The sequence below is a fragment of the Amphibalanus amphitrite genome, unplaced genomic scaffold, assembly GCF_019059575.1.
Source record: "Amphibalanus amphitrite isolate SeventyFive unplaced genomic scaffold, NRLGWU_Aamphi_draft 000668F_arrow, whole genome shotgun sequence".
In the NCBI taxonomy this organism is placed as follows: domain Eukaryota; kingdom Metazoa; phylum Arthropoda; class Thecostraca; order Balanomorpha; family Balanidae; genus Amphibalanus; species Amphibalanus amphitrite.
Genome location: NW_024882162.1, coordinates 45,612 through 59,240, shown reverse-complemented (window position 1 = coordinate 59,240; position 13,629 = coordinate 45,612). Strand labels below are relative to the sequence as shown.

Here is a 13,629-nt window from a genome sequence, read left to right as displayed (position 1 = left end):
TGTGGGTGAGCTTTGGTCGAAAGACAGCCGGAAGACATCCCTGTGATTGATTGATCTATAGTCACAAAATCGAACACTCGATGGAAAGCACATCTTTAACCGTGGATAACCATATATTTTCCAAATCCACACCGCTCTCCACACTCCACAGTCCACACCAATTCCTCATCGCCAAGTCCCTTGGCTTTTAGCCGCGACTGTGGCGCTACCCAGCGGCGACCGCACGAACTAGACACGGCGCTGACTAGACGCTCACAGCGGTTGGCATGGCAACCGTGCCCGCGCCGCCGCTGCGGCTACTGGCTCCTACTGGCACTTTCCTTAGGGACGATTTCCATTTTCCATCAGGCACAAACAAGCTAGCGACGGCGCAAACCAACGGATAACACACACTCAGGTAATATAGGCAAAGACCATTGATGAGCCAACAGCGCAACAGACTAAGATGGCAGCTAATAGGAACGAAGGTCTTAGTACGACAGCCGGGGATAATAAACTGAATCACATCAAACTGGCAGGCAGTAAAAGACGAATATGGAGATGTCGAAGGAATATTGCATCCGCATAATACTTAAAATTAACATCAACGCAACCACATTCGATTACGCTCAAATAATGTACCGTACGGACAGATTTGCCGGATTCGAATCGTTCTCAACCTATCGAAATGAAAGCATACATAGATAGGCAACGCATGTCTTCTCGGGCTAAAATTCCGGCAGCGATTTTAGTAGTCATTCCAGTGTTGCCATACTGCATAGTGCATATACCTCTCTCATTATAGCGCGTGCATTAATTATTCTCAACTCGCCTCTGAATGTCCCTCTTATATGCTTATTTGCAATCACCGTTACCCGAATTCCCCGATGTCTTAGCTGCCAGAACCCTGGCCAGAACATCATATCCCGTTGGTTTCCATTGACTCATCTGTCACGCACAAGCGTGCTATAAAGTGTAGCCTGTCTTTCAGGACCGTCAGCCGTTTGTCATGGATGGGTTGGCATGACAAATAGGCTGCTGCTGTCATGGCAAAAAATGCGATTAAAAGCTTTTGGAAGCTAGCTGCCGAGCTAAACAAAAAGTACGCACAAGCTATACAATGAAGCTAATTTGGGAAGCGTACGCAAGCAAGAATCACAACAGCAATACCGTTGATCACAAAACTACACTTTTTCTATTAGACATATCACCTGAACTAATTTTAAAAACTCGGGGAAAACATGCCACAACCCGCAACATCGAGCACGAAATATGGAGAATAGCGATATAGGATGATAAAAGGAAACACGCATAAAAAGGAACAACCCCTGCAAGATTTTACACCAGTTAAAATCATCAGCCACATTATCAGACTAATATCAACCTAAACACTCCAACACAACACACAAGGTAATTTGTAGATAGCTTGCTACACACGGAATCACAACTGGCCGAATATATCAGTGCAGTACATGACAACACCACCCATTTAATACCTAAAGCAGCATACCACCTTAGCTATGAAGCGGAATGCTGTGCAGCTGTCGGTGCAAGTGACGTCATCTTTCGAGTTCGTTCTGATTGGCCAATGGCCGTTCCGTCGGTGTAGAGACTAGCTGTGATTGGCTGGACCGATCTGTGAGACGCGTTCTCATTGGTGGAGCCGTATGACGTCACCGTAGCGAGGCGTTACGATTGGCCGGTGAGAGTGGTCTCGGCCATTTCGGTGATGATGTCATCATCCATAGAGTAGCTCAGCATGAACCGCAGGTGAACGCTCATCTGAGGAAAAGATGACACACACATCACATACATTTAGCACAGGGCCTCCTAAGTGGTCTCGACATGGCGACAGCGTGTCATAAATAATTGTCATATTTCACTATTGATATGTCGTTCGTAAACTTCGTCAATTCACAAACGGCACCCCCATCCTCCATAGTGACCTAGGGTCAGATCACCACCCCGTCCACTGACCTGAGGTCAATACCCCTCATCACTGACCTGAGGTCAACACCCCCCCCCCCCCGCCCACTGACCTGAGGCTCGGGCCGGGCCAGGAGCAGCACCTGACTGGCAGCCGGCGGCGGCAGAAACGGTGACCCGGCGGGTAGATCTGTGGTAGACGGAGCCTGCAGACGCACCCGGGCCGACTGAAACGAGAGGGGGTTTGGGGTTTTGGGCGCCCGGACTACAGTCATGGTCATCGGCGGACTAAAACGAGGAAAGTCAGAGAGTTCATGGGGTTATAATATAACGCCTCCTTCATGCTATGTTAATTATTCAAATTTATCAATACTCTTTTTGTAGCCAGTTATATAACCTGGACTTAGCCTTCGTTTGAGATTGGCCACCCCTTAGTAAACCGCACACATGTAAAGGCCTTGACAACCTCAACGTCTTGTCAAGACACCCACCACAACTATGATCGCTGATATCACCAAGAGCTTTCATATGAAATAACACGACCTATCAATAAAGCCACAAAACCAAAAACAATGTCGAACAGATTATCGATTGGGCGCCAGACTAACATTCACGTCAAACTGACCCTCCATAACATTCCATAGACGTCATCAAAGTACAGTGGATTACAGAATGATGTTCCGCCCCTCGGCCCTCACAACCCATAAACTGACTGGTACGCCAGGTTGTACCGTTTAGCACGCAATTAAGCAATAAGCATGCCTATTTTGTGAGCGTAGAGTCGCAGGGACAGGCTGAGTCACTCAACATGTGTGATGCAGCACAGCCTACCACTTCAGGTAACTAACTGCCCGTGAGAAATGTTAAATGGAACATGATTCTGTAGTCAACTGAACGGGGTCGATATCAATGTATACATTGGTATCGACTGCGGGTCCCTGTACAAGACCAACTAAGGGTTTCTGTGCGTGCGCTCTGACAGTTTATTGTAGCCTCCCCTGTAATGTCCCCCTGCATAACGTCCCTCGTAGCCTCCTCTGTAAAAACGCTGGGACGTTTGAGAATTGCTGTACAGTAGCAACTGCTAACCTGTACAGTGGTAACTGCTAACTGTGGCTACTATACAGTAGCAACTGCTAACTATAATTACAGCAATATAATCACAGGGTCCCCTATACACCATTACCTTATCACAGACGGCCTGCAGCGTGTACTGGGTGACGGGCCGGCCGGTGCGGTTCAGTGTCGTGATGATGTACACCGTGACGTCACGCCGCGGCCGGTTACCGGCCGGGCCGTGCAGACTGATCTCCAGAGAGTTGGGCTCGCAGAACAGCGGTACCGGCGCAGCGCCGCCTGACGGGAGCGGGCAGGGGTTAGATTACCAGACCAACATAAGGTTAAATACGGTCTGACGGTCGGATTGCATCACTGGACTGAAAACGGAAATGTGCATAAATTTGTAAATAGTCCAAACATGGGACATATTGTCAAAAAACGAAACATGGAGAGTAAAAGCCATTGTTTTGGGCCCGCGCCTGCCCTTCATCGTTACAAAAAAAATAAATATAGCACAAAACTATGCTAGTTGCACTATATCACCCTAGAAAGCCAAGGTGACCAGTGGCTACAAATAATCTATCCAACGATGGACTCTCAAAACCATCGGCACGACCCCTTCCCTCGCTCACAACGCTTCACAAGCAAATGCCATCTTCCCCCATCGCCATTCCATCAATCATCGTACATCATCTTCCACAGTCGTCCCCTGACTCACCGGGAGTGATATCCTCCAGACGAACGGTGACCTCCGATAGACCGGGAGGGCGGGACGCGGCGTCTCCGGCAGCCGGGTCCTGACCTCGCCCTGACCCCGGCTGACCTCCAGCGGACGCGGGGTGACCTCCAGCTGACATTGGTTGAGAGCCAATTGATCCCATCTGACCGCCCAATCCTGTCTCAGATAACAGCGAGTCGTGGGAGCTCGGGCCACTCAGCGTCGAGAGCAGGCTGACGTCATCGCCGAGTAGATCCGTGATTGGTTGATGGCCGTTTGGCTCCGCCCCGGCCGCGCGCCCCGGTGACTGGGGCGGCGTGTGATTGGTCGGGACGGCGGAGGGGCGGGGCGAGCCGGCCGATGCGGCCGTCCGATTGGTGGAGGGAGAACCGGGCGGAGCTGATAGTAATCTGCCGAAAGAAACGTTGAAATTAGCAATCATGGAATATTCTAAGAAGTAAAAGAATATCAAAACATGACAGCGTAACTCCTTTACCTTCTTTTTCATTACATCACTTGGTAAACAAAACGCAAATAGCGAAGACGTCACTTCAATATCCACACATCACATAATTTCGAATGAAAAGCCAAGGGCTTTCGTTTCCCCATCCTTCCCTAGTCTTAATTCGTCAGAGCTAACACGAGACGCTGACTTAGTGTCTAAAACAAAGACTATCGTTTACTTTTCTTTCAAATGCCGTACAAAATAGCTTCTAATTGTGGCAGGTGTATAGCTTTCCACGGTCCATGAACAAACATATTGAATCACATCTCAAAACGAACACCTTTGGTCTCCTCACCTATCCGCCGTCGCAGAGCCCGAGGCAGCCGTCGCTGTCGCGCCCGGCGCCGAGCTGGACATACTCAGTCGCACCAGATCATCGAGATCATCGAACGGTGATCGGGCCGGCGGCTGGGACGGTCGAGGAACGGTGGGCGCTGCTGTCCGCGCCGGGGGTAGCATCTGTGGGACAGACGGAGATAGGGCGAGGTTACTGGAAGGAGCGGGTATGGCGGGAGAAAAAAAGTGGAAGAGGTCAAGGCATTGGTGATAATCGGCTAGGCAGGGCGGGGCGCTGGGTTTGTGGACGATGGACATTCAAATTTGAAACAATTACCTCCAGAATGAGATGATGAAAAGTGATACTAGCTGCCTCGAAGTACAGCGAACACAAGAAAGTCTGGAAAGCTAAACCCACCCATGACTAGACAGCCCCCTAGATATCTACACCCACTAACTCTTAACACCTTTCCCAGTAAACTTCCCCTTCTCTCCATCCCACACCTGACCTACCTGAGCAAGCATCGTCTGATGGCTCATTCCCACCCCCACACCGCCCGGCGGGGGCGGGTGCGGCTGGGGCGCGGAGGCTGGAGGACAGTCCAGCGCCCCCAGTAGCTCAGCCAGGCCCGACCCAGCGGGGGCTGGGACGGGGGCGGCGGTGGTGGGGACGGAGGGGGGTGGTCCGGTAGCTCGACCCAGTAGGTCAGGCGGCTGGTTCACTGATAATGCTGTGGGGATCGAGGATGGGCCCGATGCAGCAGCGTCCGAGAGACCTGGGGATCGGGCGGGTAGTGGTTAGAGGTCACGATAGCTACCAATTAAATACGAACGAAAATATAAATTATTTTTGTGCCGTATGTGCTAATGGAATTATATCGAGAAAACCTGCATGATAATGATTCACATGAAAAGTTTTGCTCAATGGTTTGCTCACTCAAAGTTTTGCTCTCTAAAAAACGGCAATTAATTCAAGCATGGTAAGATTATTCAGTGTAAAAATGCTGTTAGAAGGGATCATTTCAACAGCCCAAAAATAATGTAAACCCTCTTCGGAAATTGAACCCGCCCCCCCCCCCCTTCCCTTACTCACTCACCCAGTCTTTCCAGCTGTTTCTGCAGCATGTCCTGACTGTGGCCGCGGTCGGGAGCCTCCGGCGGCCGGACCTCCTGCGGCGACTCCAGCTGTAGGAGGGTGAGGGGCGCGCTGCGCGAACTGAGCTCCCGGTGACGCGCAATCGTGGCGCCAATCTGCTCACTGGCAGACACCAGCTCGGCTGGGGAGAGGGGAGAGCGAGGGAACGGAGAGGGGTTAGTGTGTGTGACGGGGGGTACCAGTGTTGATGTTGGAATGAATTCTACCAACACCCAGGGATAAGCCTTAATCCGTATGGTGCAGCTGTTTGCATTTCACCCTCGATAGGCCCAATCGTAAGCTCTGGATGATATTGAGCAGGCTTATTCGTTCCAACTTATCAGGACTACAAGGCTGGCCCCCAATTACTGGCCAAGTCGATTATTTATGGCATATTTTCTGACTCTGGCAGGGGTGGCGCTCCAGATGACCTACCGAGCGCCGAGTCCTGATCGTCCGTCTCGGCTGCCAGCGTGTCCAGTTTTCCTCTGAGTTGTTGACAGGATGTACACAGTTCGGCCATCAGTTCCATTTCCTCACTGGATGTCGTCTCTGTAATATAGACAACGTATTTGGGAGTACAGCTTGTTTACCCATACACTTTCTATTGTGAAAATACTATAAAATAGCACCAGAAGTACTGTTTATGCTGCGGTTGCGATGGAAGTACAAATAATGCTGGAAAATTACGGCGCACACTTTCGAATTCCGGAATTCATAGTGTGAACGTACGTCCTAACTATTCTTGAATTTACAGCAGCGTAGCCAGCTTCTTAGACGAAAATACTTTCACATGAGCAGATCAGACCTCCCATCCAACTCTCCTGCCTGCTGAAGGGGCTAGACGGCCACTACCAGACAAGGAGTGAGGTCACCCGACCCTCTAGCCGCCCTCTAAAGCCTAAGCTACACTAGCATAAATTCCGACGTTTTTTCGGTTTCTGCGGGATTTCGGTTCGCGTCGTCAAGTTCGCCTCATAGCGAATGCATTGCGCAAGCTACACTGCCAGTCTGGCGTCCCGTGGAACGAAAACCCGCAAAAACCGACGAGTCGGAACCGAAAAAAAGTTCAGAGCTGTGAACTTTTTTTCGGTTTCTGCGGGATTTCGTTTTAGTGATGAATGATTAGAAGTGATTGTTGCTAATAATAGTGTGACGATGGAACAGTTTCAAGTGTAAATAATGAAAATGGTGTAATTCATAATTAAAGAAGACAAGATGTGTTTCAAAACTCATCATTCTACTTGATAATTGTAATTAAGCTGACAAATGATTATGATCGAAAATGTATTCTTGTTAGTTGTAAAATCTTTAAAACAATTATTTAATTATGATTTTGTTAAAACACGATAACATTTAACATGAATAATTAATTAATTTGATCACTTATCCATCACTATGCTATAAACAACATGCCGTCCACGCGGCGGCCGCCCGGAACGAAAAAACGCAGAAACCGTAAAAACGCGGAAACCGAAAACACGCAGAAACCGAAAAAAACGCTGATAGTGTAGCCTGAGCTTAACTCTAGCCGCCCTGACTTACCTGGCGAGTAGTTGTCCATCATCTCCTCCAGCAGGCGCAGGTTGGAGTGGACCGTCTCGAGCTCCGTGACCCTGCGACTGACCCGCTCTGACCTCTCCTCGTCCTGGGTCACACAGCCAGGTCACACGGGGTCACAGAGGCGGGACACAGCGCCAGGTCACGCAGGGATGAATTACAGGGTCACAGTGAAGCACTGGATCACACACAGGGAAATAAAGATCATACAGGGTGGACAGGAAAACACATTGCATCCACTGTCATCACAGCGTCCTAGAGTCTCGCCGGTTCCAAGCATAGGTTCACATGACATTCCAGTTTCCACACAACCAATCAACATCCTACTTACCCTAATACCCTACATAATATGTATAATATAACTACATACATTTTCCAATACTCGATTCCATGTCCTCAGGGTTTCATTATAAACCGCCTTACTTGTTTCACCATGGTTTTAATCAGCCGGTTTGCAGCCTGGATGTCGTCTGGATTGGTGCTCTGGAGAAGCCGCTTCAGCAGCGCCGCCTTCTGGCTGTCCTCGAAGATGGGGTTCTTGGGCCGCTCGGTAGATGGCAGTGGCGGCGTCGGCGCCCGGTGTGGATCCAGCTGAGGGGGACAACGGTGACCTCAGAGTTCTCAGCTCCCGGAATCTCCTTCATATTCTCTCATTCTCAGGCATTGGTCTTATCAGGCCGAAAAGGCTATCCCGATCCATACTAACGGTACATATACCTTCAACCTTGTGCCTTTCTCGATACCACTGTTCTCTCTCCCGCTCTCTAGGTTAGAGCAGCCATCGGTTCATCACCCGTTCCGTGCTTCTATCCTCAGGATACGGAAATCCTTCTCCTCCACGCCGCAACCCCCTCCGGGCTGGACAGGCAACTTTATCTCATGCGGGCTGGTCCCTTGGAGCGGCACCGCTGCTCCCGAGGGAGCGCACCCCGTAGCCGGGTGCAGTGAGTGCCTTGGGGCTGGGTGGCCTGTCCTCTGGACGGGCTCAGCCCCGGCGACTCACTAGGGTGCCTGCCCAGACCAATGTCTCCCCCTATATCCTATCGTCCTCCCGGCTCTGAAATGATCTCATCAGACCGAAAGGGCCTAACCCAACAAAACAAAAACAAAAACATCGATTCATATCCGTCAGTCGCTGATCCTCTCTCCTTTTGACCTAGTCTCTCTCGCTTTCCGCCTTTTCTGTTTGACTGCTGCTTATATTTCTGTCTCTGCTAATTCATCATCTATCTGTCTATATGTCCGTCTGTCTGTCTGCGCCAGCGACCACTGTGTGTGTGTGTGTGTGTTTTTTTTTTAATTTTGGTTGTCGAGGATACTCCAACTGCATTCCAGCTGCACACGAATTTTTAGAGGAAGGGGAGGGGAATATTTGTAAAATTGTCTGTGATTACAGCCAGCTAGCTGATAACCTGTTACGAAACTTACGTTCCCAGAGAATTTCAATGTCGTGTTCTAAGGCTACAGTTAGCTAGAGTTCTTGCACGTCAAAGCAGTTCCACTCAAGTCATGCGATAAAACAGCAAAGAGCTGAGGCATTGTGCCACACATTCGTATATACAGCGCAGTTGATGGATATAATTTAAGTGCCCTTAGACAAAGATAGAGTAGGCAATGTGCTACAATATGTTCAGGATAGGCCATTTCACATTCCATGAACAGTGCGTTGCCATAAACAAAGCTGCATTACCAGCCAGCGAAAACAAACCAGAGAGCTGCAGCCCCGTTACCTACCGCCTCATCGGCGGATTCTGGAACCATTAGTGCGTCGTCCATCCGCGCCGCGGCGCCACCTGCATCACGAGGCGCTATCTAGCGGGCGACATGCAGAGCACGGGTTAGAGGGCGAGGGTGGTGAAGATGGGAGAGTGCAGCATGCTATCAGGGGAGGGTGGCAGGGAATGACAGCTAACACCAAATGGGAGGGAGGTAATGCAATGCATCATGCTGCAGGAGTTAATATTGCAGCTCATTCGACAATGAATCTGAATTAAATGAACACATGCAACACGGTAAGAAAATGGGGTTCAGAACACCATAAAACAATGAGTGGTTTCAACGCAACCGATCAACCATTAGACATTTGAAATGATATTGTCATTACCTACATCACAGAGAGAAAAAATCACGACTCGCAAATGAAAACATCACACCTTCGTAAGTTAAGGTCGAGAGAACATGCCACCAACTACATATATTCAAAACCAGTCCTTTGCACACCAAAACATTCTTCTGCATGCTTCAGACCGCATCACAAGTCTGTCATAACAAATCCCAGTACACCACACCGCACTGATATTCGGCGACACAATTATCGGACACAGCTCAAAAAGTAATACTGTTACAAGTCTTCTTGTTGATACTTTGGCACACATAGGTCTCATATTTGTACCACATTTCCCTAGCTAGCAGCAATTTTCAACGGTCCTCACCACACAAAATAGGAAAAAATAATATCGAGTATCTTTGTAATACTTAGTACATTTCACACTTACATGTTTTCACTGTCTTTGAGTCCTATCGGAGATCCTTTCAGGGCCCTGCCCTTTCCCATCATATCTTCCTAGTCTCTGTCCCTTTCCTTCACAAAGCCAGCCTTGGTAACACCTTTTCTGAGAAGCTTTCTATATGACACTTAATAAACCTACTAAATACCTTCACAGAATGTGTCCTATCCTACTCTAAAACCATCCAGCTACCGGTACAGGAAGCTAGTTCATATGGCATAGGTGCACGAACGTCCTAAGCGCCTTCAGCTCCTGAACTCTAATTCAAGCAGTTCCATCCAGTCCCAGTCCCAAGCGACCCAAGCTGACTACAACTACCTTAAATAATTCGAATATAAATACTGAAATCCATGAAAGCCGTACTCAGAATTGCAAAAGCATCCACTAGCTGCACATGCACATGAAAGCTGCAAGCATGCATAAAGCGACATAGCTAAAATCCTCCGCTAAAGCATTTCACTACCCCTACAGCGTCTTCGCGGAATTTTAGCAAATTAATTGTAGACAAACAACTCAGTGATCACTACATCACTAAAGCTGCTGAATGCAGATGCCATCGACTAATCCCACACCCAAGCTGTCTATTCTTCCTCTGCATTTCCTGTCTACCCTCATCCCACCTCACCTACCTCCCTCCCTCTCCCCCGTTCTGCCCTGAGGTGGCTCCTCCGCTACTCTGCCCCGAGGTCGCTCCACTACCGAGCACCACACACTCCCTCCAACCTACCCCGTGTAGATCCAGGAGACCCTGCTTCTGCAGAAGGGTAAACGCCTCCTGGATCTTGGTCTCGTGCGGGATTTGGCGCGACCAGAGGAGCAGAAGGTCGGCCACGCGCTGTTTGACGCGCTGCGGAGTGCGCGCGCCCAGGTAGCGCGGGGAGAGGAGCTTGATGAGCTCGTTGAGGAAGCGGAATTTGCCCAGCTCGGCCTGGAAGCGCGCGCCACCCGTCCGCGCGCAGGTGTCCAGCAGCTGACGGAGAGAGGGTAGAGTGGGGTCAGGTGGTGAAGGGCAACGGAGGGGGAAAGGTCCACACATCACGGAGATGTTGCGATGAATCAGCGCAAAAAAAGAAAACTCAGCACAAATATCGATGCAAAGCCTGGGTGGATGCAAAGCCTGGAAAATATACCTATAATTTGTATAAAATCAATCAACTCATAGATAGAGAATCACTTATTCACGACCACAACCTGTAGAAAATTCAATACGTAAAACGAAAAGACCACAACAACGAAACAAAGAAAGATAATAACATAAAGGAAGAATATGTCGAGCAAGAATTTATAGCTCTAGCCTTTGTAAACCTTTATATTGGTTCAAGTTCATTCAAGTCACGCTGATGTCAACCTCAGCAATCATGAATCAGCATCCCCTCCAGTGAGCCCTCAGCTCACTTTTCCCAGCGTCTCATGACGGAACTCACATCCAGAGCGAGCATGGCCTCTCTTTCCTGAGGACTCTGTACCCGGTACGCCAGCAGACGAGTCGCCGCCACGGCTCCATCCTGAGGGTTGGGTGAAAAAGAACGGCGATCTGTACTTAAAACAAGGTAAAAACAAAAACCATCCAGCAAAAGAGTGGTTGGTTAGCCGATGATTTTTTGGTGCATTCACTTTGAATGACAGAGACACTCCAGTAAAATGACTCATTAGAAATGAGAAGAGCTTTCGTGCAGACGCATCGGCAATGGTTTTCAACAACAATAAGACGTATGCATCAATATAGATAGTTTTGTGTTGTCGGCAACCAACCTAAAGGACCGTACGCCAAATGAGCCATCGTTAAAAGTTGAATGCTAAAAAGCTTTCATTGCTACAGGTCCAAATTGTATATTTGGTTAGATTTTCTTTTGTGAAGACTTTCGATTCCAAGATGTTGCTGATCCATCAACCCAACAAAGACTATGTTCGAATCTGGCAAAACATCGTCGTCAAATTAAAACAGGGTGTTTAACTTCTCATTGCATCACTGCATTTCACTAAAACCATTACCAAACACATCTGTGACAGAGAAAAAAACACAATTAAACTCACCTGATCGCGTTTGATGCGCTCACAGAACGTGTACACCAGCTGGGGGTCGTAGGTCTGACTCAGCGGATTGGTGATCCTCTCTGGGAACCAGAATATGTGATTGAGATCAAAGTAAACTTATCGTATGTTGTACAATATTTTCAAGTAGTGATCCTGTCGCATGTTATTCGGAGATCCGAACGGTTCGTATTTCCGATGCTCCGCTCAAATTCTGTAAACCGTCACCCAAACACACAAAAGGCAATGCACCAAGCAGACACAAAAGATCGGCAGTGGTGAGTAGTAGAGATATAACATGGGCCCTGGCAAAAAAGGTTACAACAGACAGCTATTCAAAGATGGGAATAGGCACTGCAACATTGATCTCGTGGCTGGATGCGGAATCAGCGACAATTACAATTGGAGGCACCACACTGACCAATCCCTGATGGGTCACATTCAAGAAGGATGAGTGACTCCCCCTTCCTTCCCGAACTATCCAATGTGGCTACTGGCTGTTCTCGGCAAGTAAGGAATTCCAGCAGGTGTGTTGAACAGGTGAGTTGGCTCACATTATCAGACAGATATGCCATGGAAGAAAGCAACAAGATCAGATGCAGTCTACTGGGCACGTAGTATGCTGCCACTCTGTCCCTGCCATTCTCTAGAGCAGCAGGTACCACAGCTTTCAAGGCTTTGTGTGCACCCAGCCTGGCCCCACAAGCTGACACATGCCCCAAGGGATCTGTTAATGAATGCTCCAGCCCATGATTCTTTGAGGGACTAAGGAGAGGCTCCGCCTCCCAATGTCATCTGCATGCAAGGCAGTCAGTTGGCCATTCACGCAGCTGGGCTAATCTATTGCTGCTCCACGGAGACAGGTACCTCGCTGAATGCCGAAAGATTGCCACAATTACTGTACCACAGCACAGATAAATCTGAACACTTAATACCCCATTTGGAGTTTGGCAGCGTTATTTGGTCGGGTGCCGCAGTGTCTCACATGGCGCGACTGGACAGGGTCCAGCATAAGTTTTTAATCTGGCTAGCTGTTAACTCTAATCGCCCTTCAAACTCATTTGACTACGCACAGCTATTGCTCCACTTCGCCGTTCTAACTATCAAACAGCGCCTGGCGCAACACGACCTCGCCTTCCTACATGGCGTCTTCGGGGGCCGTGTTGACTCCGTGGAAATCCTGGGCAGCTTCGGACTTGCTGTCCCAGCCAGGGCAACTCGCGCGCAGCCCTGTCTGAATGTCCCAGCCGCCAGAGTAGGCACCATCAAAGATGGATTGTTTTGCCGTCTACCACGTCGGATTAATAGCCTGTACCAGGTGACTCCTGGAGCGGACATTTTTGGAAGGCGCTCTCGGTTTATGAAGTGTGTGTCTGTGTTCGTTCGCCATACAGTGTGAAGTTTTAACAATGTGTGTCGTATTTATTGTTTTTATATGTCTGACTCCGTCTATTATTGGGTTTTCGGACCTGTTGATGGTATGCAATAAATACAATACAACACAATACAATACCCCAGTTCCCAGCTTAACCTGAACCATCTGACAGCTGCTCGTATTACTTACGTATGAGCACATCCAGAGGTTCCTGGTTGTGACTGGCCATGGCCGTGAAACCAGAGACTGCTTCTTAGGTTAGTGGAGTGGTACAATACAGTGGCCTTCACAGTCTCCTTCTGTGAACTGGGGACCTGAGGAACAAAAAAAAACAAAAAAACAAAATACTGATAGAATAGAGGGGACATACAAAGATACAGGGATACAGACAAGCAATAAATGTACAGCCCTAATCTCACAATGTCTCACAATAATGACAGCAGCAAGGAAAAGTCCCTACCTACGCAGGGAATGCCAAAATTACCAAATTTATCGGTATATTCTCCACGGCCGGCCTATGACAAACAATAAAGCCAATAAAGCACGGTCATAGAATAC

The 13,629-nt window shown here is 48.7% G+C and overlaps 1 protein-coding gene across 4 annotated transcripts; it reads right to left on the bottom strand.

Moving 5' to 3' along the window:
• Window positions 1-92: 92 nt before the first annotated feature.
• LOC122364305 (ADP-ribosylation factor-binding protein GGA2-like) lies at window positions 93-13,622 on the bottom strand. Of its 4 annotated transcripts, none has more exons than XM_043334552.1 (16): window positions 13,556-13,622; window positions 13,261-13,385; window positions 11,700-11,779; window positions 11,090-11,170; window positions 10,393-10,635; window positions 8,893-8,970; window positions 7,582-7,749; window positions 7,144-7,246; window positions 6,034-6,150; window positions 5,561-5,740; window positions 4,977-5,239; window positions 4,483-4,646; window positions 3,683-4,092; window positions 3,092-3,261; window positions 2,019-2,132; window positions 93-1,761 (listed from the first exon to the last, which is right to left on the bottom strand). In XM_043334552.1, exons 2-16 carry the CDS (start codon window positions 13,298-13,300, stop codon window positions 1,669-1,671), a joined length of 2,304 nt encoding a protein of 767 aa, XP_043190487.1. In that variant the 5' UTR covers window positions 13,301-13,385; window positions 13,556-13,622; the 3' UTR covers window positions 93-1,668. The 4 variants fall into 4 exon arrangements, with proteins under 4 accessions (XP_043190487.1, XP_043190486.1, XP_043190488.1 ...); XM_043334551.1 differs by having other exon boundaries at window positions 13,532-13,618; XM_043334553.1 differs by lacking the exon at window positions 8,893-8,970 and having other exon boundaries at window positions 13,532-13,618.
• Window positions 13,623-13,629: the final 7 nt, after the last annotated feature.

Excerpts from the sequence above, each read along its gene's own strand:
- LOC122364305 (XM_043334552.1), bottom strand. The coding sequence starts at position 13,300 with ATGGCCAGTCACAACCAGGAACCTCTGGATGTGCTCATAC. Across the intron at positions 4,647-4,976 it reads ATCAGACGATGCTTGCTCAG|ATGCTACCCCCGGCGCGGAC; the intron begins GTAGGTCAGGTG and ends TCTGTCCCACAG. Across the intron at positions 3,262-3,682 it reads TCTGGAGGATATCACTCCCG|GCGGCGCTGCGCCGGTACCG; the intron begins GTGAGTCAGGGG and ends CGCTCCCGTCAG.